The sequence below is a fragment of the Tursiops truncatus genome, chromosome 11 (genome assembly GCF_011762595.2).
Source record: "Tursiops truncatus isolate mTurTru1 chromosome 11, mTurTru1.mat.Y, whole genome shotgun sequence".
Lineage (NCBI taxonomy): Eukaryota > Metazoa > Chordata > Mammalia > Artiodactyla > Delphinidae > Tursiops > Tursiops truncatus.
Genome location: NC_047044.1, coordinates 10,237,036 through 10,260,760, shown reverse-complemented (window position 1 = coordinate 10,260,760; position 23,725 = coordinate 10,237,036). Strand labels below are relative to the sequence as shown.

General features: G+C 45.1%; 1 protein-coding gene across 3 annotated transcripts; it reads left to right on the top strand.

The window, feature by feature from the left end:
* The first annotated feature begins 2,961 nt into the window (after positions 1-2,961).
* On the top strand, positions 2,962-23,589 carry EIF3L (eukaryotic translation initiation factor 3 subunit L). Of its 3 annotated transcripts, XM_019943245.3 has the most exons (13): positions 2,962-3,009; positions 3,556-3,604; positions 4,504-4,714; positions 6,016-6,095; positions 8,630-8,691; positions 11,897-11,966; positions 12,166-12,239; positions 14,790-14,961; positions 16,908-17,062; positions 17,837-18,007; positions 18,821-19,318; positions 22,098-22,178; positions 23,368-23,589. In XM_019943245.3, exons 1-13 carry the CDS (start codon positions 2,977-2,979, stop codon positions 23,404-23,406), a joined length of 1,695 nt encoding a protein of 564 aa, XP_019798804.1. In that variant the 5' UTR covers positions 2,962-2,976; the 3' UTR covers positions 23,407-23,589. The 3 variants fall into 3 exon arrangements, with proteins under 3 accessions (XP_019798804.1, XP_033721971.1, XP_073644296.1); XM_033866080.2 differs by lacking the exons at positions 2,962-3,009; positions 3,556-3,604; positions 6,016-6,095 and having other exon boundaries at positions 4,505-4,714; XM_073788195.1 differs by lacking the exons at positions 2,962-3,009; positions 3,556-3,604; positions 4,504-4,714; positions 6,016-6,095; positions 8,630-8,691 and adding an exon at positions 8,855-8,986.
* Positions 23,590-23,725: the final 136 nt, after the last annotated feature.

The following is a 23,725-nucleotide window of genomic DNA, read 5'->3' as shown; positions in this document are numbered from 1 at the left end:
AATGGGGTCCAGCTGCTCTCAGGTCAAAGTTGGATTTCTAAGCAGACTAAATGTGCTGCCAAGCAATGTCCGAAATTTCCACTCAAACGCAATTCTACAAATAGGGAGACCTGGAAGCAGGAACGGTGAGGAAGCTGCTACAATACAAATGAGGTGATAGTGGCTTAGACTAGAACGATAGCGGCAAGGTGGTGAGAATTGAGTCTGGGAACACTTTTTTTTTTTTTTTTTTTTTTTTTTTTTGCGGTACGCGGGCCTCTCATGCTGTGGCCTCTCTCGTTGCAGAGCACGGGCTCCAGACGCGCAGGCTCAGCGGCCATGGCTCACGGGCCCAGCCGCTCCGCAGCATGTGGGATCCTCCCGGACCGGGGCACGAACCCGCATCCCCTGCATCGGCAGGCGGACTCTCAACCACTGCACCACCAAGGAAGCCCCGAGTCTGGGAACATTTTGAAGGTAGAGCCAAGCAAGGGCAGATGCATTGAATGTGTGCTGTGAGGAAGACTCAAGACAAGGGTGGCGGTTTCCCTGGTGGTGCAGTGGTTGAGAGTCTGCCTGCTAATGCAGGGGACAACGGGTTCGAGACCTGGTCTGGGAGGATCCCACATGCCGCGGAGCGACTAGGCCCGTGAGCCACAACTACTGAACCTGCGCGTCTGGAGCCTGTGCTCCGCAACAAGAGAGGCCGCGATAGTGAGAGGCCCGCGCACCGCGATGAAGAGTGGCCCCCGCTTGCCACAACTAGAGAAAGCCCTCGCACGGAAACGAAGACCCAACACAGCAAAAATAAATTAATTAATTAATAAACTCCTACCCCCAACGTCTAAAAAAAAAAAAAAGACAAGGGTGGTTCTGAGTCTTTGGCCTGAGGGACTGAAAGAATGGAGTTGCCCTTAAATGGGGAGAACTGTGAGAGGAACAAGGTTGAGGCAAAAAAATCAGAAGCTTGGTTTGGAAGTGTTACGTTTGAGGGCCTATTAGACATTCAGATACTCACATGGGCCATGAGTCCACTTCATGGGTGGGGTCTGGGATGGAGATAAAAATGTGGGGAGTCAATGGCAGATGGAGGATATTTAAACTGGACTGGATAAGCCACCCAGGAAGGGAAGGTAAACAGAGGAGACCCAAGGACCAACCCCAGGGAGGAGGGTCAGTCCACTATTTAGTGATTGGAGAGGAGGAATCCACAAAGGAAAGTGAAAAAGAGTAGCCAGTGAGGAAGGTCCTCCCAGAGCCTTTACTATTCTCTAAGTTAGGGTATGCATTCTGGAAGAGGTAGAAAGTCCTAAATAAATAAATAAAATATATGTTAGATGGTTATAAACAAGGGATACATGTTTCTGGTGACTGAAGCTTACATGAAGAATAAAGAACAGAAAATGACAAAACCAAAACTAGGCAGGAAGGAGAATATTTATTTAGAACAAGAAATCACAACACAAATTGTGGGAGAAATCTTGCAGTTACAAACTGCAATTTGTAATTTGAAAAAGCTGACAACACAAACATCACAAAATCCAGAAACGAATTTAATTTTCTTGAACACGTCCATAATATATTTTTCTTAAGGTTACATTAACTTTGATCACCTCTTTAGAAAACAACAATTTTGTATCATTTTCCACAATGAGAATGGAAAGATAATTTAGTCTTTCCTCTAACATGTCAGATCAAAAATTTTTTATTACTGTATTTTAGAAAAAATTTCTTCTGAGTTCACAATTCTTTTCTAGTAATGTTATGAACATTTGGGGAGTTGTCAAAGTCGAGGGCAAACTGTATCAAATTTTTGTCATAGATTAACTGTAATTTCAGGTAATTTCAAGCCTTCTAGTGCCCTGATTAACCTTAAATACTTATTTCATTGAAGACACTCATTGATCACAGCGGGCTAGGTGTATCTTACACACGGAAGGCCAGCAATAACTATTCACGCTAGAGTGTCACATAAATATATCCTACTAAACTCAAATGTTCCCAACAGGATTTCCTTTAGCTGAATCCCAAACGCCACTAGACACAAGGGGAAGTGTGACAGGGGAGAAATTGGAGTAGAGGAGCACGTTGCTGGGTTACCCTCCTTGCGCCGACGAAGAGTCTCGATGGGTCCTTAAGCTTAGTTCCACGACGGTTATCACCTCTAGGTAACAGACAACGAGGGAACGCAAAGCAAAAACGCGGTACAAGGAGTTGGGGCGTGGCACTGCTATTCTAAATGGCTAAACTAAGGCCCTTGACCTACATATCGGTTTGTGTTGGTTTGTTTTATAACCCACTCCCTAACTCCAGGGTTTCTTCAGGAGCCCAACCCACCCCCATGCCCGATTCCGAACACCACCCACAGCGCTCAAGGCTGCACGAGAGGGTGGGTCCCACGACACTCTCCTCACATCACAGCTGGCTTCATCTTTGCCTGCTCCAACCTTAACGTCCAAAGTCGGCGGGCGCCTTTTCTCAATGCCCTCTCACTGTATTGGACTAAGCCTCAACTTTTACACCCAGTAAGTTTAGACTTTTGAGGGCGGAACGTTTGAAGACTTTTTTTTTTTTTTTTTTTTTTGCCGCAGGCAAACCTCTTACAGCTAAATCCACGATCAGGCCCCCCCATATCCGATTTTCCCTTCATGCGAGAGGGCGGCCGAGGAAGCTGTCAGCCATCTTTTGAGTGGCATTACTTCTTGTTTCAACTACTTTGCCCATCCTTTATTACGCCGAAATATTTAATGTGTTTAATTCTAAATTTTTGCGAGTATTATAGAATCACCTTCCTTGTGGAGCCTCTATTTGAAGGAGGAATAATGTATGGGGTTGTTGCTTTCGCCCTTCCAAACATGGCTGCCTTAGATTTCCGGCGGCTCCGGAAGAGCTTCCGGTTTCCCGGCAGCCTCGAGGGGGCTGGACTTCCGGCGTCAAGAGGCAGGCGAGGCCCGCCTTTTCCGTTCTTTCCGGCCTAGGTCCGCGAGCGGTGCAGCCATGTCGTATCCTGCCGACGATTACGAGTCTGAGGTAATCTGGTCTAGAGCGTGTGCGGAGCTCCGCGACAGGGGCAGGGCTCTTTGGATGCTGGGCCCCGCGGGGAGACGGTGTCCGGGCCTCTCCGGGAGCACTCGCGGGCCGCGACCAGCCCCAGCCGGCCTCCCCGCTTGCGCGTTCCTCATGCCGTTGCCACCCGCAGCTCCCGGCTCTTGATCAGCCCGTCTCGGCCCGCCCATCTCGTGTGTCCGGTCCCCTGGTCCTCTCCTTTTCCAAGTCCGGGAACGGAGGCTAGTTATAGGATTCTGTGTGTCTGTAACTGCACTCTGATTTCTCATGGTCTGGGTTCAGTCTTGTCAGGCCCCGCAGATTCCCGCAGCCTCTTGTGCTTTGCTCTACCTTATTGCAGCCGTAACGCGGTATTGTCATTGTCTGTTTATTCTCCCTTTTCTCACAGGCGTGTGAGTTCCTCAAAGAACGAGACTGTGTCTTACCCACCTTTGTATCTTTAGAACCTAGAACGAGCATTTTGGATTCACGAGCTGGTGACTGTCTTGTGTGTGTCTCTTTCGTTTCTAGGCTGCCTACGATCCCTATGCTTACCCGGGCGACTATGATATGCACACAGGTGAGTCTGCAGGTTTGTCTGGCCGACTTCTAGGGATTGACACCTTTTCGGATGTCTCAGAGCAGCTCTGACGGGCACCTGCTTAAAACTCGGTCTTGATGGTCCAGGTTTAGAGTCAGTTACTAGCTCTCACCAGGAGAGCTATTAAACCAGGTCTTATTCATGGTCCACCTCAAAATCCCAGAAGGGAAGGGTTACTGTCCTGACTGCGGTTTCCCTGTTGAAGCTATTAGCTGAAGAAGAAAATCTTGTTGTGAAAAATTAAAGTAATTGAAACCAAGTCCAAGTGAAATCTTTTTTGGAAGGTTTTTGATGTTTCCTTAGTTGTTACAGTAACTTGGTTTGATTTAGCACTTATTAAGTGCCATGTGTTGTTCTGGGTACTTGGGGTGAAGTATTTCATTTATCCCTTACAGCAGTTCTCCAAAGACATAAATTAACATTACAGGTGAGAAAACTTGAGGACAGAGAAGTTTAGTTACTTGCACCAAGTCATATGGGTAGAAAATGGCAGTCATTCATTTATTCAAAAAATATTAAGTGCCTACTACTTGCTGCCCTTCGCACAGTTCCCCCCCCCCATAGCTGTTCCAGGTCTTGAAGGTACACCTGGGTGCAAGACAGACAGGGTTCTTGCTTTCATAGATGTTAGGTTCTGGTGCGGGAAACAATAAGCAAATAAATAACTTCAATAAGTAAAATGAATAAGTAGTGGGAAAATGTTCTGAGGAAACAGGCCCGTGGGGGTTGGGAGTGACCTGGAGACGATTTATATTTCTGAGTGTTTAAAAGGGAATTATACCCGATTTTATAGACTTGAGTTTTGTTTAGCGGATGGCCTTGCCCTTTTGTTATGTTCTGAATGTGGATTTGAAGTATTTATTGTATCTAATCTCTAGGAGATCCGAAGCAGGATCTGGCTTATGAACGTCAGTATGAACAGCAGACCTATCAGGTGATCCCTGAAGTGATCAAAAATTTCATCCAGTATTTCCACAAAACTGTCTCAGACTTAATTGACCAGAAAGTGTATGAGCTACAGGCCAGTCGTGTCTCCAGCGATGTCATTGACCAGAAGGTATATGAGATCCAGGACATCTATGAGAACAGGTATGGGCCATTGGCTGAAATGATCTCTTACTGGGTGAGACTGGCTTAGTAATGCAGTCTCTAAAAAGGGGTGATGTTTATTCATTTCTCTGTAAAGAGAGTGCCCGAGGGGTTTCTGTGATTCTTTGGGGGCTAGGGACATGTTATTTTGTTGAACTCATTGCCCAGAACTTGTACAAGGCCTAAAATAATACCATAACTATCAATAATTATAATAGCAATAATATGTATGATCATTACAGATCAGGCAATGTTCGGAGCGCTTTTTCTGTATTTACTAATTTACCCTTCCCAGTAACCCCATGAAGTAGATTCTGTTGTTTTCCTCATTTTATAGATGAGAAAACAAAGCACAGAAAGGATAAATCTCATAGCTAGCTAAGTGGATGTGCTGAGTTTTGAACCTGTCCAGTCTGTCACCAGAACCTAATTTCTAAACTGTGCTGGACAACTTCTCAACACAAAACAGGGTGAGCTGAGCTCTGAGTGGTTGCTTCTGGATTTTATTTTATTTTTTATTTTGTTTGCTGTTCGCGGGCCTCTCACTGTTGTGGCCTCTCCCGTTGCAGAGCACAGGCTCCAGATGCATGGGCTCAGCGGCCATGGCTCACGGGCCCAGCCGCTCCGCGGCATGTGGGATCTTCCCGGACCGGGGCACTAACCCTTGTCCCCTGCATCGGCAGGTGGACTCTCAACCACTGCGCCACCAGGGAAGCCCTGCTTCTGGTTTTGAGGGGACGGCCCTTATGTAATGGGCGTTAGAAATGAGACAGGTCAATCAGAGTTGGATAGTCAGGAAAGACTTCATCAAGGAAATAGGGTTGTGAAGCATCTTGGGCATCAGTGTTTGCGTTGGATGCTTGAGGGCTGTTGTGGCATCAGACTGCAACAAATAGACTGATTTGCTTCCATGTTTGGAGAGGGGGAGGAGGCACAGTGCTCCAGGAAGTGGAAGGGGAGGTGGAAAGCTGAGGGAGGGGGGTGGGGGTGTCTAAAAGGTAGTTCTCAAGTCAGGGAACAGTAAGCAGTGAAATATGACTAGAGTTCATGATACAGAGGCAGGAGATGATCCTGAAGAGCTTGGTAGGTGCCTAGCTGATGTAAAAGAAATGTTTCACCTTATTAAGAAAGATTGTGTCTGGGGTGAGGAAAGTTGTAGACTTCGTGGCTCTGGCCCTGGCTCTGTTTCCGTGACTCCTTCCCTTTTCAGAGTTTGGGTACTTATTTATAAAATATGAGGATTGTTTCTTCTCAGATCCTTCCTGTTTTGGAGTTCTAGAATATTTTTTCTTGATTTTCAGCTGGACCAAGTTGACTGAAAGATTTTTCAAGAATACACCTTGGCCTGAGGCTGAAACCATTGCTCCACAGGTTGGCAACGGTAGGTGTGAGTGTTTTGTGTCCTGTGTGTTGGATGGGATCCTATGACTGAGGCTCATTAGAAAGCTCAGGACGATCTGTGTCTGTTTTGGTCGCCGTTTTATTTCCCCAGGGTTTGGTACATAGTAAATTCCTTAGTAAATAACTTGTTGAATGAAAACTGAGTAGATGAAGAGGGGACAGAGGTGTTTCACATGTCGTGAAAACTGAAGTTGGGATTTTTGTCTTGACTGGTTTCCTTTTCCCTCTGTAATTTTTGGGGTCATTACAGTTGCTCCAGAATGGGCTCTCTGGCCTCCTCTCACATTTCACTTTCTGATGGTGTCTTTTATATATGGTGTGAAGTAAGAAGAGCCAACTTCATTCTTTTGCATGTGATTAGCCAGCTGTCCCAGTACTAATTTTCAGAAAGACCATTCTTTTTCCATTGAATTGTCTTGGCACTTCCCGAAATCTGTTATCATGTAAATGTAGAGGTTTATTTCTAGACTGTCACTTTGATTCCATTGATCTATGTCTGTCCTTATGCTTGTACCAACCACACTGTCTAAATGATTGTAGCTTTGGAGTAAGTTTTGAAATTGGCAAGTGTAAATCCTCCACCTTTGTTCTTTTTCAAAATTGCTTTGGGTCTTCTGAGTCCCTTGAATTTCCATGTGAATTTTAGGATCAGCTTGTCAATTTCTGCAAAGAAGCCAGCTTGGATTTTGATAGAAATTATGTGGGATCTGAAGATCAATTTGGGAGAGTATTGCCATTTAACAATATTAAGTCCTGTAATCCATGGACATGGATGTCTTTCCATTTATTTAGGTGTTTGATTTCTTTCAACAGTGTTTTGTAGTTTTTTAACGTACAAGTCTTTCACTTCTTTTGTTACAGCTAACATTTTTTGAATACTAAACATTAGCATCATCATCGTTACTCAGGTTTAGAACTCATTCTTTTTTTTTTTTTTGGCCACACAGTGTGGCCTGCAGGATCTTAATTCCCCGACCAGGGATTGAACCCGTGCCCCCTGCATTGTGAGTGCAGACTCTTAACCACTGGACCTCCAGGGAAGTCCTAGAACTCACTCTTTTTTTTTTCTTTTAATTTAATTTATTTTTTATACGGCAGGTTATTAGTTATCTATTTTATACATATTAGTGTGTATATGTCAATCCCAATCTCCCAGTTCATCCCACCACCACCATCCCCACCACTTTCCCCCCTTAGTGTCCATAACGTTTGCTAGAACTCAATCTTAAATGTGTTTCCGTGTTGCTCAGACATTACGCTCTGTTTAATATTTTGCCCATAAAGAATATAATATTATGTATGTTGAGCACAACAGGAGTCCTGTAATACATGTTTTTAAACAGGTAAGGATTCACAGGACTCAAAGTATGAAAGATTTGGTATAAAAATCCCCCTCCCATTTCTATCCCAAGTTGTCTGTTTTTCTCTCTGGAGCCATCTAGTGTTCACCATTTTCTTGTTTATCCTTCCTCTCATACTCTATGCATATATAAGCAATTAGGAATAACTTTTTCCTTTTTTACAAAGACTAGATAGATGCTCCTTTCTTTCCATTTTTAAAATTTATTGTATTTTTGGAGAGTATTCTGCACCTCCAGGATTCCGAAGACCCTCCCCAGGTTTGATTATTTGCTAGGAGGATTCACAGGACTCAGTCCGACAGCTATGGGGCTTTCTATGGAGCTACCAGAGCAGATCATTACAGACTCAATGTCCAGGCATTTTATTGGGGGCTGGTCGTGTAGGCACATCCTCTGCCTAGCATGTACTGAAATTCCAGACTCCCAGAAGGAAAGCAGGTGTTCAGTATAAACCATGTTGTTTGCACAAACAGTTTAGGGATAGCAGACCACCCTTATGAGATTGGTGGGAAACCCTCCTGAAATCTAGGTTCCCAGCTGCCAAGCAAGGACCAACTTTACCAGCAGGCCTTTTTAAGGCTAATAGTCTCAGACCTGTATGTTAACTTCTGCACAACATTGATATCCAAAGAGCTCATCCCTGCTTTTTTAAAATTAATTAATTTATTTATTTTTGGCTGCATCGGGTCTTCGTTGCTGCGCGCCGGCTTTCTCTAGTTGTGGCTCACGGGCTTAGTTGCTCCGCGGCATGTGGGATCTTCCCGGACCGGGGCACGAACCGTGTCCCCTGCATCGGCAGGCGGACTCTCAACCACTGCGCCACCAGGGAAGCCCTGTATTTGCAGTTTTGATCCTGTCATATCGCCTTCCATGGAGCCATTAGTATTTACATCTTGGTTAAGCAACTGTATGGCAAAAATATCTAAGTGGTGAAGGGAAACAGGCCTGAATGAGATTAAGATGAGGTTGAAAGGATAAAGTGGGAGATGAAGTTTCTCGTTGCATGTATTCTTGGGGTGTAAGTGTTAGAATTTTGATGTTGTTTGGTTTCTGAAATCACATTTACCACTTTACTTCCCGCCACAGGCTAAAACTGCCAGAAGACCCCGGTTGTTTGGTGGATTACTAAAGCACCCTCTGCCATCTCTTTCAGATGCCGTCTTTCTGATTCTGTACAAAGAATTATACTACAGGCACATATATGCCAAAGTCAGTGTGAGTATCTAAACGTTGCCGGCAGTTTTTAAACTATGCCATTTTTGTCCCTGGCAAACAGTTGCTAGTTTATATTGGTTCAGTGTCCAAGAGTGGTTGGCATGTTTTCTGAGCTTTCTTTTAAGAAAGGATGGAGGGAATGATTGAACCCAGGAAGCTGGGTGTCTGTTTCAGGCAAATGGTACCACTGCATAGCCTGTCCATCCTTTTTAATTTCTTTATCCCCACAGTTCTTGACTGGACACTTATCACATGCACTGGGTTGCAGGACGTCATCCTAAAAGTGTGTTCCCAGGTACCTTCGGATGCCTCCGCTTGGAATGCCCTTGCTTTTTCCCTTCAGTGCATTGCCACTGAGCCTCCTGCCCTCTGAGAAATACATACAACTGTCGCTGTGTGCCAGGCACAATTCTAGGCACTTGGCACACATCTGCATGTCTCTAGTCCTCATGGTGATCCTGCAAAGTAGGCAAACGGAGGCGCAGAGAGGTTGCTTTTTCTCAAATTCATGCAGCTAGTAAATGGCAGAATTCTTTGAAGCTAGGCCGGATTCTTTTCTTCCTGATTTCTAAATTTTAGAGTGCCCTAAGTCTCTTAAAATACTGTCTACACTGTTTACAGGCATACCTTGGAGGTATTGCAGGTTTGGTTCCAGACCACTGCAATAAAGTGCATATCGCAATAAAGCCAGTCCCATGAATTTTTTGGTTCCCAAGTGCATATAAAAGTTATGCTAGGGACTTCCCTGGTGGTCCAGCAGTAAGGAATCGACCTTACAATGCAGGGAATGCAGGTTCGATCCCTGGTTGGGGAACTAAGATCCCACATGCCGTGGGGCAGCTAAGCCTGCGTGCCACAACTAAGACCCGACACAGCCAAAAATTTGTTTTTAAATAAATAATCTTAAAAAAAAAAAAGTTGGGCTTCCCTGGTGGCGCAGTGGTTGAGAGTCCGCCTGCCGATGCAGGGGACACGGGTTCGTGCCCCGGTCCGGGAAGATCCCACATGCCGCGGAGCGGCTGGGCCCGTGAGCCATGGCCGCTGAGCCTGCGCGTCCGGAGCCTGTGCTCCGCATCGGGAGAGGCCACAACAGTGAGAGGCCGGCGTATCGCAAAAAATAATAAAAAAAAAAAAAAAAAGAAAAGTTATGTTACACTGTACTGTAGTCTGTTAGGTGTGCATATAGCATTGTATCTTTTAAAAATGCACATACCTACTCTGGTTCAAGGCATTATTATCTGTTGCCTGAATGACGGCATAACTGCTCACCTGGTGTCAGTTTCCACTCTTGCCCGCTTACGTTTATTGTCAACCTAGTAACCATGGTGATCCTTTTAAAACATAGTCTCATCAAGTCACCCCCTTCCTCACAATCCTACCGTGACTTCCCATCATACTTAGAATAAAATCCCAAGTCTTAGTCATGGTCCTGCTTGACCTGGCCCCAGACTTCCTTGCCAGTCTCACTTCCTGCATCTTTCCCTCCTTCCCTTGGCTCCTAGCCATACTATGTGACACTTCAGAGCACCTGTCACTCTCTGACATTGTCTTATTTATTTGGGTTTTGTTTGATTCCCCCACTAGAGGGTAAACTCCAGCAGGGCACGGACTTTGTCTTGTTCGCTGCTCTAATCCAGTGTCTGATCCCCCACGTTGACACGTTAATTGTTGGAGCGTGTATGTGCGTGTGTAAATTAAAGAAACTGCCACCACAGTCCCCTTAGGGTATTTCCATCTAAAGAGTTCCCAGCTTCTCACACTCACTCTCATCCCCCTGAGGATGACTTGACCTGACAAGAGCTCTGGCCTTGGCCCAGGAGCCCCCCACCATCAGTGGCGGTAGGTGAAGGAGTTCTTGTTGCCAAAGTAATGCGGGGGGCCATGTTTTTCTGGCATCCCAGTGAGCTCTCTGACTACCTCATTTGATGGAAAGTAAAGATTCTCTTCTGTCATTGATGCTATGGCTCAGGTACTTTGCAGGCTGGGCTAGTAATCTAGCCAGCCTGTATAACATGGCTTTCGGCAGAACGTGGCATCAGAACCCATAGTATGGCTGGTTGCCACCTCTGATCTTTCCTCTGGTCTGTAGATGAAGATTCAGCAGAAGTTTGTTGACCCTGTGATCTCTTCACTAGGTACAGATGGGGCAGTTTCACGTACATGATGGGGGGGAGTTGGAGGGGGAGGTTTTCATTGAAAGAGCATTTACTGTATTAGGCACTTTCACTTCATAATCTCATTTTTCAGAGGGATTAAGTACCTTGTCAGACCCCACAGTTAGTAAGCAGTGGGGCTACGACTCCAAGGCAGTGTTCTTTCTACTCCATCACAACATACACCATACATCACGTTGTTCCCCAGCTCAGAACTCTTCAGTGGTTCTGTTGCCAGCCACATGAAGTCTAGATCAGGGGTCAGCAGCCTGCTGTGTACAGGGCCAGATAGAGAGTATTCTAGGCTTTGAGGGCTGTAATGGTCTCTGTCGAATCTATTCAGCTTTGTAGCAGCCATGACAGTGAGTACACATGGCTGTGTGCCAGTTAAGGTTCTTATTTACAAAAACAGGTGGTGGTGGATTTGCTGACCCCCGGCTTAATTCTTGTTTGGCACTGTAAGACCTCTGCATTTCTGGCCCAGTGTAGCCCAGTGTAGCATTGTCTGCCTTACTCCCTAACCTTCAAGCACCACGATTTTACTTCTTTGCCTTCATTAGTCCTGTTTTTCCTGAAACACCTTCCCCTCACTCTTCTGCCTTGCCAGATCTATATGCCTGATCTTTAATGGTCAGTTAAAGTTTTTGGTATAAAACTTGACCGTTGGCGTCAGGTATTCGGTGCCCCTTTGAACTGCTGTAGCACTTAACTATCTTCCCTGTCACTTGAGTGCTCTCACATGCTAAGAAGGGGAGAGCTGACGTCAATTCTCATATATAGTTGACCCTTGAACAACACGGGTTGGCACTATGCGGGTCCACTTATATGCAGGTATTTTCAATAAATATTTATAGTGTTATAGGATCCACCATTGGTTAAATCTGCAGATGTGGAGGGTCAACGATACATTATACACAGATTATACAGAGATTTTTGACCAAAACCCCTGTGTTTTCAAGGATCAGCCGTATTTGTTTTCAACTGTCAGTGGCAGGCCATGAGTAGAACGCGTTTAGATTAAATGTGTCCTCCTTTCTCTGCTTTCTTTACAGGGGGGACCCTCCTTGGAGCAGAGGTTTGAATCCTATTACAACTACTGCAATCTCTTCAACTACATTCTCAGTGAGTCTGAGGTTATGATGAGACCTCGTATGGGCCTTCAGCTCTTTTTAGCAGGATTTTAATGTGCAGGTGGGAAGAGGGGGAAGTCTTGTGGTTCATAGTCCTTTTAAGAGAGAAATTACAAAATGCATTCTGCAGCCTTACTGAATGGGCATATAGTCATTGATCGAGTCTGACCTTTCTGTGGTCTCTTGCCCAGATGCTGATGGTCCTGCTCCCCTCGAACTTCCCAACCAGTGGCTCTGGGATATCATCGATGAGTTCATCTACCAGGTATCTGGTCAACCTTGGCCTAATTTGAAATAACTGGTCTAGACAAGGAGCAGCTATTACCATTGTTTGTGTTGTTGAAAAGATCATGGTGTACAGCCACCCTAGGGTAGTGTGAAATACCCTGTGGAAGTGGCCTCTGTGTTGTGGTGTTTTGAATCAGTGAGGTCTAAGAGCTCCATTCTGACCTCAGAAGTCTGGAGAACTGAGCTCCTGACATTCACCACGTTCTTAACTGACCTTGAGAGGTGGTCTGGCAGGAAGAACACAGGTTTCCAGGCTTTGGAGTCAGCTAGGAGTGGGTACTTGTCTGGGGGCTGCCACCTGGTGGCTCTGTAGTGATGATGTGTTACTTAGCTCTCTGAGCCTCACTTTCCTCCCCTACAGGAGAAAAATTCTATATCTTGATTGTGGTGCTGGTGATGTGAGTATATGTTGGATCAGAATGAAAGAACATTTTTATCAAAAGGGAAAAATTACCTGTCTCAGAGTGCTGTTGCTAAAAACTGTAAAATAATTGATTTTGGAAAAACATCTTTTCATGTTTTACAGGGATGGCACAGTTCTTACTAGGTATTTCAGGAGAAATCAGTTTCCTAATAAAGCAGTTATTTGAGCCCCATGGATCAAAGAGACTTTGAGTACAGAGTGCTGATAAGTTGTGATTGGTGAGCTGAGGAAACCTTCCTAGGGCACTTTGAGAAAGAGGCTTCCTGCTCAAGACAGGCTTCAGTCCTTTGTGCAGTGAAGGCCACAAACCACACTGGTCTCGTTTGCCCTCTCTGGCTCCTTGGCTTGTTATTTGGCGTAATTTTAGAAGATTGGCTGTCCTGTTGGCTAGCAGCAAGTCAGCGAGGATCATCTGTGCTAAGGTTCTTCATCCGTCTTAAAATAATCCTAATTCCCTGGGCTTAACTGGTGTTCTCTTAAGGAGTTTAAGTGCTCTTGCTTCTAACAAAGACTGGCCAGTGTGGGCCAGGTGTGATTCCACCAGCCAGTCTTTGTGAAAAGTGAGAGCACTGTAAGCCGCTGAAGAAGAAAACACCAGTTAAACCGCATGGGGTGAGGGGCTCTTCCCCACCGCTCTCTTCTTTATTCTTGTTGTTTCTTGTCTTTTTTAAAATTAAAAAAAAAAAAAAAATTTTTTTTTTTTTTGGCTCCTTATTCCCCACCACTCTTTCATTTATTTGTATTGATGCAGCAATATATGAACATGTTGCTATCGTTGAGATTTTTTTTTTTTTTAACTGTAGATAAAGTGGAAGTGTCTTCCTTCCTTGCCTTTGCAGAGGCATCAATTACTGTCTGGAAAGATAGTCATCGTATAGAGACCTGCCTTGTTCTTTTGTGCCATGTACATGGTGTACCACTCTTCTGGTGTATGTGTTACAGATAAAGTCTATTTCTAGAGATGATTATAAGTAGAATTGTTGGCTGAAGGATATTTGCTTTTAAAATTATTTTATAAATTTGTTTATTTTATTTATTTATTTTTGGCTGCATTGGGTCTTCGTTGCTGCGCGTGGGCTTTCTCTAGTTGCTACTCTTCATTGCGGTGCGCGGGCTTCTCACTGTGGTGGCTTCTCTTGTTGCGGAGCACGGGCTCTAGGAGCGCGGGCTCTGGTAGTTTTAGCACGTGGGCTCAATAGTTGTGGCTCGTGGGCTCTAGAGCGCAGGCTCAGTAGTTGTGGCGCACGGGCTTAGTTGCTCCGCGGCATGTGGGATCTTCCCAGGCAAGGGATTGAACCTGTGTCCTCTGCATTGGCAGGTGGATTCTTAACCACTGCGCCACCAGGGAAGCCCCGCTACTATTTGTTTATTGTAAATTTGGAAACGTTTTCGCCTGCGCTCTTGGAGGAGGATGATATTTCAGAGTTGAAAAGTAATCTTAGGTCATCTAGAACCTAGATTCTAGGTCCCTGGTTTCCAAACCTGTGTATGCACCAGAAATCAACCAGGGAGCTTTTAATTCTGACAGAGTAACTAGGTCTCCTGTGCTAGTCTCTGGGTGACAGATGGAGCCAGCCCAGTGCTGGTCCCAGATAGAAACCCTGCCCCAAACAAATAGCTGTGGTATGTACCCTATATGTGCCTTACACTTGTCCAGGCTCTGTGGTTGGGACAGGGGTGACTCAGACTGGGTTCCTGTCACAGGTGAATTGATGGTCACCTCTGGAAGGGAAGACACACATGCAGGTGCCTGCCCCATTTCTACCACGTATGAGTAGATCTGTCGTAAGCCACCTGATTCTGGTGGCCAGGCTGATGGCACTGTGATGCCCAGAGACGTTAAGTACTTTAGACTATGTTTGACTCCAAATTGAATGTTTTTTTCCACAAATTACCTCTCATTTTAGAGCTTTTTGCTTAGCTGTGGAATAAGTAACATAGTCAGTAATGAACAAATCCACAGCTTAATCAAAGATGGCTTTGAAAGAACCAGTAGTGCACAGACTGGTGTAGCGGGAGAAGTGGTAGCAGTAGCGTGTTGTGTGCTGTGCTGTCCCTTTGGCGTTAATGCCACTGCTGCACGTTTCCCTTCTTCCTCAACAGTTTCAGTCGTTTAGTCAGTACCGCTGTAAGACTGCCAAGAAGTCAGAGGAGGAGATCGACTTCCTTCGTTCCAATCCCAAAATCTGGAATGTTCACAGTGTCCTCAATGTCCTTCACTCCCTTGTAGACAAGTCCAACATCAACCGACAGCTGGAGGTGTACACAAGTGGAGGTGAGTGCTGCCTGCCATCTGTGCCTCATGAGTAGAGGCCGCGGGTAGTGCGGAGGAGCGACGGGCTGCTCCTCTTTGGTATTTGCGTGTGAACAGGAGCCGAGGGCTGATTTGGGGGCTGCTGGGCTTGGCAGTCTGTTGGCCGACAGACTGAACAAGCACTTCCTGAGAGCTGCATTTGTAAACACTTCTCCCTCTCCAGGGCCTTTGTTTAGATAAGCACTTCTCAAACTTTTTGGTGTGAGGACCACTTTACAGTCTTAAAAGATTAAGAATCACAAGTTTATCTATATACAGATCTTGTTACAGTGAGAAGAGTGGTGTTTTTGCAAACCTCTTTAATGTCTGGCTTCGTAGAAGAGAGCTGGAGTCTCCTGCTTCTTCACTCAGTCTGTGGCAATATGCTGTTTTGGTTGAAGTATCTGAGGGAAATCTGGCCTCACACAGATATTTAATTGGGACAGGGAAGAGAAACTCAATAGCCTTTACAGGTAGCCTGGCTCTTCTCTGGTTCTGCATCAGAAGTTGACAGCGGGTAGTTTCATACAGGTTAGTTGCAGTGTGGAATCTGAAGCCTTATCAGTGAACTTATACTTTGTTACATTAAAGTTTATCGGTTTATCCTGCAGCTTGAATGAATTTTTTTTACTCATGTGTGATTTTGTAAAATACTGATTCATTGAGCTATCAAGATTTTCTGAAAGTTGACACATTTTATTGTACAGTTTTTTTTGTTGTTGTTGTTTTAATTATTTATTTATTTTGGCTGCGCCAGGTCTCAGTTGTGGCATGCGAACTCATAATTGCGGCATGCATGCAGTATCTAGTTCCCCAACCAGGGATCGAACCTGGGCCCCCTGCATTGGGAGCTCAGAGTCTTACCCACTGGACCACCAGGGAAGTCCCAATTATACAGAGTTTTGAAACCACATCTGTTACTTTGACCATCAGCCTTATCAGATAGGTCTTCATTGGGGAGCTGTTGAGTTCATAGTGGCAGATAGAAGTTTTATGAAATTCTAATTTTTACTTAAAAGCTCAAGTTTTCATTGGCAGCAAACACTGCCAGTTGTTTTCATTGACATCTTAACAAGCTCACTGCACTCATTTTTGAGAAAATACCCATGTCTCTATTCAGTCTGTGTATCAGTTATTTTTTCAATTAAAAATGGGGTTTTGTGGGGAAAAGGAAGTGGCTGGTTCTTTTATTGCAGGTGAGTGGTGGTAAAGAATACAGTGATGGGCTTCCCTGGTGGCACAGTGGTTGAGAGTCCTCCTGCCGATGCAGGGGACGTGGGTTCGTGCCCCGGTCTGGGAAGATCCCACATGCCGTGGAGCGGCTGGGCCCGTGAGCCATGGCCGCTGAGCCTGCACATCCGGAGCCTGTGCTCCGCAACGGAAGAGGCCACAGCAGTGAGAGGCCCGCGTACAGGAAAAAAAAAAAAAAAAAAAGAATACAGTGATGACAGTAGAGTTTGGTGCCACTACCCGATTGATGCTAAGTTGTCCATAGTTTTACCCGCGTTGTTTTTGCACCATCAGTGCAAATGTCAACTCAGTGAGAAAGGCAAATAGTATCTTAGGAAGATAGATAGGAACACACCTAAATAGTGTTATTAGGAAGATAGCTTTGATCTCATGGACTTCCTGAAAGGAGGGGCCTTGCCAAGTAACTCTTATTGATGAGAGGGGTCCTCTCATGTTCTTAGGTGTGTATGGTTGGGGGGGGCTGCCACACCCCTTAGGTGACTAGAAATGTAAGCTTAGCATAAGGCCAGGCATGATGTTTCTTGGTATTCTTTCTAAGGCAGTTATTCCCTATTGCAGGAAGCTTTAGAGACTGGCAGTAGATGAAGAGTTTACTGAGGGTAAACTTCAAGGGTCAGGCTTGCCCTCCTTCCACTGCCTCTGCTGAAGTGCTCACAGTGTCCGTGTGTCTCTCTCAGGTGACCCTGAGAGTGTGGCTGGGGAGTATGGACGGCACTCCCTCTACAAGATGCTTGGCTACTTCAGCCTGGTGGGGCTTCTGCGTCTGCACTCCCTGTTGGGGGATTACTACCAGGCCATCAAGGTGCTGGAGAACATCGAACTGAACAAGAAGGTAATTCATTCCCTGTTTCCTCAGGCCCACCTTCCCAGAGCCAGAAAGTCTGTCTGTCTGCTTCAAGAGAGACTCTGATCTATTATTAGGACAGATTTCATGGAGAATAAAAGAGGATTCCTCCCCAGGTCAGTGGAAAATTGAGACAAGAACTGGGAAAACCACTGCAGGGAAAATCTGAACCTGGACCAGGTGGTTCCTCTTTGGTGCTTAACAACACTTAAAATATTCAGCAGTCTTTTGATTCTGTTTTCAGACCAGACTGATGCTGGCAGATTTTTACTTTTCAACTTTCATTGAAGAATTAATGAAAGACTTACTTAGTTCTAAGGTGGCACAGGTAATGATACGTTAGCAGTGGTTGTTTTCCTAGCCACAGAAACTTGGTACGTTTTTGTTTGACGTGTGTGTATCTTATCTGTCCTTTTTCTTATAGGGCTATTTGGAAAAGCAAGGACTAGAAAGCAAGAAAGAATGTGAAAGTGAGGTGTAGATGATTTTAGAGCTGAAAGAAATTTTAGGGTTACCTGGTCCAGTCCTTTTCTGTTACAGCCAGGAAAATGGAGTCCTCAGGTCACATAATCAGTAAGTGGTACGATGTGCACTCAGAGCCTCTGACTTCAGAGCCAGGATTCCTCTGGGTAGTTCAGGGCCTCTGCAGGGAGCTCTCAGTGCTTCCACCTCAGCCGACACTAGGCCCCAGCAATTTTCACATCCTACCTGGGATGAATTGGTCTTGAGATTCATGGCTGCTGCTTCTGCCTCCTTCCACAGAGCATGTATTCTCGTGTGCCCGAGTGCCAGGTTACCACATACTATTATGTCGGTTTTGCATATTTGATGATGCGTCGATACCAGGATGCTATCCGGGTCTTTGCCAACATCCTTCTCTACATCCAGAGGACCAAGAGCATGTTCCAAAGGACCACGTACAAATATGAGATGGTAAGGAGGCCTCTGACCAGCTGACACACCTGTGCCAACAGTTTTTGGGTAAACGCCTTCCAAAATTTTGCTCTTCTATGTGCTTTTTCAATAGGATGATTTGTTAATGGCTCGCCTACTTAAGTGTTTTCTTCGTTACACCTATTACTTCGGATCATTAACACCCTGATGATAAGGACAGGATTTTTGTTTCACTTTTATTCCCCAGCAGTGCCTAGAGTGTTCACTGGGCTGTGGGTGTTTAAAATCAGTTAGATGTGGGTACTGCCCTCAAGCAGTTTGCCTGGAGGAGGGTGGATTCAAAACATGCATAGAATTGGGAGCAGGTTTCTAAGCAGAGCAGAGGTGTTGCGACTTGGAAGTGTGGTCATGTAGTAGCACAATAAATCATTTTGGCTAGAAGGCAGGAGAACAGTCCGATTGGGGTGTTAGAGTCTGGGGTGACCTTCACGGCCCAGCTGAAGTATTTAATCTTTATTCTGGAGGCGTTAAGTGCCAGCAGAGATTTCTGGGTGAATTGATCATACTTGGTGTGGAACAATTGACCTGCCAGTGATGTGTAGGGTGGATTGGTGAGACCGAGGCAGAGGTACCAGTAAAGAGTCCAGGAAACAACTACAGAGGACCTGGAACTAGGCCAGAAGTTCCGAAGAGCTAGAGGGAGGATTGGAGGAGACATTGGGAAAGTTAGCTGAAGGGTGTAAGACAAAGGGAGAAGTCAGAAGGTCTGTACAGAGTGTACTTGGGAGGATGGTGGGGACCTCAGAAAATCCATTCATTTGACCCTGCACCGATCTCTCCCCCCACCCCCAGATTAACAAGCAGAATGAGCAGATGCACGCCCTGCTGGCCATCGCCCTCACCATGTACCCCATGCGTATCGATGAGAGCATTCACCTCCAGCTGCGGGAGAAGTATGGGGACAAGATGCTACGCATGCAGAAAGGTGACCCACAGGTCTACGAGGAACTTTTCAGCTACTCCTGCCCCAAATTCCTGTCACCTGTAGTTCCCAACTATGACAACGTACACCCCAATTACCACAAGGAGCCCTTCTTACAGCAGCTGAAGGTGTTTTCTGATGAGGTGCAGCAGCAGGCCCAACTCTCAACCATCCGCAGCTTCCTCAAGCTCTACACCACCATGCCTGTGGCCAAGCTGGCCGGCTTCCTGGACCTCACCGAGCAGGAGTTCCGAATCCAGCTTCTTGTCTTCAAACACAAAATGAAGAACCTGGTGTGGACCAGTGGCATCTCTGCCCTCGATGGCGAATTTCAGTCAGCCTCTGAGGTTGACTTCTACATCGATAAGGTATGACTGCCCCTTGGGCTAGGTTCTCAAGGCACCCACTGTTCTGGGCATCTGGGACACATCATTGAACAAAATCAACAAAGATTTTTGCCCTTGTGCTGGTATTCTAGTGTTAAAAAAATGACAAAAAGCGTTATAATTAAGCAAGCATGTAGTAGTTTGGAAGTTGCCACGTGCCGTGGAGTAAGTTGGGTTAATGGTGGTGGAAGGCACAGGCTGCAGTATTAAGTAAGGTGCTCAGGGTAGACTTTGTTGAGAAAGTGAAACCGAAGCTAAGACTTGAAGGAGGTGTGGAAATTAGCAAGCAGATACCTGGAGGAAGAGCATTCCAGGTGGAGGGAGCAGTTAGAGCAAAGGCCCTGAGGCAGGAGCGAGCCCAGACAGCTGCAGTGTGGCTGGAGTGGCCTGAGAGGAGGTTGTGGTGGGAGATGAGGTTGGAGAAGAAGGGGGGAGGGTGCTTAGTAGACTGCTGGAAGTCCTTTAGTGGGTGGGAAGCCATTGTCCTGACTTGTACCACCCTAGGTTGGTGCTGCCTGGTTTTGAGCTTGATATAATGGGATTATGCAGTATGTGGTATTTTCTGTCCAGCTTCTTTTGCTCAACATTGTATTTGAGAGAATCACCATCCACCGTTGTCCTATGTAGCAGTAGGTCAGTCATGCTTATTGTTCTGTGATGTGTGGTGGGCCAAATTCTACTGCAGTTACTGACCACGGTGTTTCCATTCTTCTACTGGTGGACATTTGGGTGGTTTTTGGCTATTGAACAGTATACATAACGGTGTTTTTTTGGGGTTTTTTTTGTTTTTTGGGTTTTTTTGGCTGTGTTGGGTCTTCGTTGCAGCATGCAGGCTTTCTCTAGTTGAGCTGAGTGGGGGCTGCTCTTCATTGTGGCGCACAGGCTTAGTTGCTCCGCGGCATGTGGGATCTTCCCGGACCAGGGCTCAAACTCGTGTCCCCTGCACTGGGAGGCGGATTCTTAACCACTGCACCACCGGGGAAGCACCTATGAGGCAATTTTTTAAAATATCCTACATTTTTGGTTGCTTTCAGAAAGATGTTGGTCTACAATACACATATGTACTCAACATCTTTTAGGGATACACAACTCTAAGAGACAAATAATCTCACAAGACCTATACCATACATATGTGTGTGTTTATCATTGCTAACAACTACTTTTTATTTATTTAATTTAAATACTCTTTTTTCACAACGTTGTAAATCAACTATACTCCAATAAAAATAATTTTTAAAATTAATTTTTGGCTGACAGTTTTTAATGATAAAATTTGCATAACAAACTTCACCACTTTAAAGGGTGTAATTCCATGATTATTAGTTTGTTCACCGTGTTGTGCAACCATCTCTGCTATCTAATTCCACATTTCCATCATCCCCAAAAGAAATCCCTGCCCATTAACAGCATTCCCCATTCCTCCTTTCCCCCCCCATCCCTGACAAATCAGGGATCTTCCTTCTGTCTCCGTGGATTTTTCTATTCTTGATATTTTCTAAAAATAGAATCATGAAAGATGTGGCTTTTTGCGTTTGATTTCTTTTATTGAGCATCTTTTCAAGTTTAATCCAGGTTGTAGCAGGTATCAGTACTTTATTCCTTTTTACAGCCAAATAACATTCCACTGTTTGGGTATACCACACTTTGTTTATCTGTTCATTAGTTCGTGGACAGTTGAGCTGTTCTCACTTTTTGGCTATTATGGGTAATGCTGCTATGAATTTTTGTGTACAAGTTTTGTGTGAACAATATTCTCTTGGGTATATATACCTAGTTGTGGAATTGCTTGGCCAGTTTGGGTAGTTTGTTTTTGGAAGCTCATCTTGCTAAACCAGATCCTCTCATTTTAGACTTAATGGCTTTTTGAAGGCTTGGTGTTGGGCAGAACTTGGCTATCCCTGCCATGAACAGACTCACCAAAAGCAGAAACATGTCTGTTGGGGAAGTTTTTCAATGTTGTTTTTAAGTCATGTTTTTAAATACCAGAACTGTCTATCCCCTGCCGTATCACGTCAGCTAACTAAAGTCCTTTTTGCATTTATTCCCAATGCCTGACATGTACACGTTCCTTGGCAATATCAGTCATTTGCTCCATCCCTCCATCCCTTTTAGTGGCCCAGCTGAACTGGTCCCAACCATCTGGATGGTCTTTAATAAAACACTTCTCCCAAGATTTAGCAACTTGGTTATTACAAATAAAATTTTGCTGTGAGGTTATATTCAGGTTAAATTAATAATATGATTTAAATTTCCTACATGAAAATGTTTTTAATTGCATGTTTTTATTATTATTCCTTATTGGTTCAGGTTTGTCTTTGGCAAATTACTTTCTATTTTTTTTGCCTTTTTTCATCCTTGACTTGAAAAAAATCCTATCAAAGAGATTCAGAAAGTTCTGGGATCTTAACCTAGATTATGTCATAATTTACAAGTAAAATGGTGCTCAACAAAATATTTTGAGCTAAAAAACAATTTAAAATCTAGACTAATTTGCAACTTTATACTCATAAACAGTGTATAAGAATAAAATGCTATTTTAAATGTTACTATAGCCAAAAGATTCATGTTCGTTAAAAAGACTAGAAGATAAAATAAATGAATTAACAAGAAGAAAATAAAAATCAGCCATCTAAACAGAAAGAGCAGCTCTTGACTGGTAGTGCTCTTCCATAGGGGTCTATCTGGCACTTAGCATCACTGCTGTTTGCAGGCCCGAAAGCGGCTCTCCCTCACCGCTCCTGTCTGGTTGCTTTTCTCATAGGACATGATCCACATCGCAGACACCAAGGTGGCCAGGCGCTATGGGGATTTCTTCATCCGGCAGATTCACAAATTTGAAGAGGTGAGAGGTCTGAGAGAGCGGTGTGTGGGCTGGGGACAGAGGTTGGGAACTGGGTGGGGAGTTATAAATTGTTTATTTCTCATTTCTGTTTTCAGGAAAGCCTGAAATTGGCCCTTTAAGTTTCTGAGCTAGACTGGCTGGCTGCTGGGGTTTGGGGAGTGGGGTTGGGCCCGTAGGAGTTGCTGTGTCAGCCTTCTCTGGAGCATCTCTTTCCAAGATCTCCCGCTGCGGGTGGCCGGCTCTCTTTTCCCTCCCTGGTATTTCCTAATATGGGTGGATTCACTGCCTGCTCTGACCCATCCCTCACCACTTGGCAGTTACTCTCTGACTTAGACAGGTCTGGCCAGTTTCTGCAAGCTGAGACCATGAAGCTCTGTTCTGACAGACTTGGTGCATTCCACATCCTGCCCTTGGAGAGGTCTTGTGGGTCACTTATTGTGGCCGTAGCTAGAGCCACTGCGTCTTGGTGCTTTGAGTCCTCCAGCAGAGGTCACCGCTGTGCTGTGGTCCATGCTACCAGACTCCTCCTGCAGGATAATAATAGAGCCCTGACAAGTCTAGTCACCCTGGGTCCCTTTCCTGTCTCTAAAATGGGCAGCGCAGTATGGGATGTGTGTTTGTTGAGTGTGAAGGGCAGATAGGACGAGCTGCATGAATTGTGTGACACCATAAGAATGTCAGGTGGAGGACCTAACCGAGCGTTTGCACATGATAGTAGACAACTCATGCTCATGTCAGAGGGGCGGCCTGGCCTGGTGATCGTGCACACTGTAGGGAAAGGTGTGGTGAAAAGCCATATCTGACTGGACTTCCCTGGTGGCACAGTGGTTAAGAATCTGCCTGCCAATGCAAGGGACATGGGTTTGAGCCCTGGCCTGGGAAAATCCCACATGCCGCAGAGTAGCTAAGCCCGTGCGCCTCAACTACTGAACCTGTGCTCAAGAGCCCACAAGCCACAACTGCTGAGCCCACGTGCCACGACTACTGAAGCCTGAGTGCCTAGAGCTCGTGCTCCGCAACAAGAGAAGCCACTGCAATGAGAAGCCTGCACACCCTACGAAGAGTAGCCCCTGCTCACAACTAGAGAAAGCCCGCATACAGCAATGAAGACCCAACACAGCCAAAAACAAACAAACAAACAAATTAAAAAAAAAAGCCATATCTGACTTTGCTTTTCTTTCTCTTCTAGCTTAATCGAACCCTGAAGAAGATGGGACAGAGACCCTGAGTATATTCATACTTGACACTACTCAGGAACCTATTTTGATGTCATCATAGGTGGGGAGTGTTTTTGCCACCATGAAGCCTTTACCTAGCTCAGCCATCAGCCAGTCAACTGAGTTGAAGTTTATTTAAATCAGGGAGTGAAATTTTTTAAGTAGGTCTCAATAAAGAATCTTCCTTAGAGTCACATTTGTCATCTCATTATTGTTGGGGAGCATCTGTGGACAAGGGCAACAATATGTAATTTCCCATTTGTCATGAGATACTTTCTCCTGATGCATTCGTTATTGGTGTTTGAATTATTTAATCCCTGGATTCATAAA

What these genes read in the sequence shown, in the direction of transcription:
- EIF3L (XM_019943245.3), top strand. Translation starts at nt 2,977, where the DNA reads ATGTCGTATCCTGCCGACGATTACGAGTCTGAG. An exon ending in TCGATGAGTTCATCTACCAG is followed by an intron (nt 12,240 to 14,789) that starts GTATCTGGTCAA and finishes CTTCCTCAACAG; the next exon opens with TTTCAGTCGTTTAGTCAGTA. An exon ending in AGATTCACAAATTTGAAGAG is followed by an intron (nt 22,179 to 23,367) that starts GTGAGAGGTCTG and finishes TTTCTCTTCTAG; the next exon opens with CTTAATCGAACCCTGAAGAA.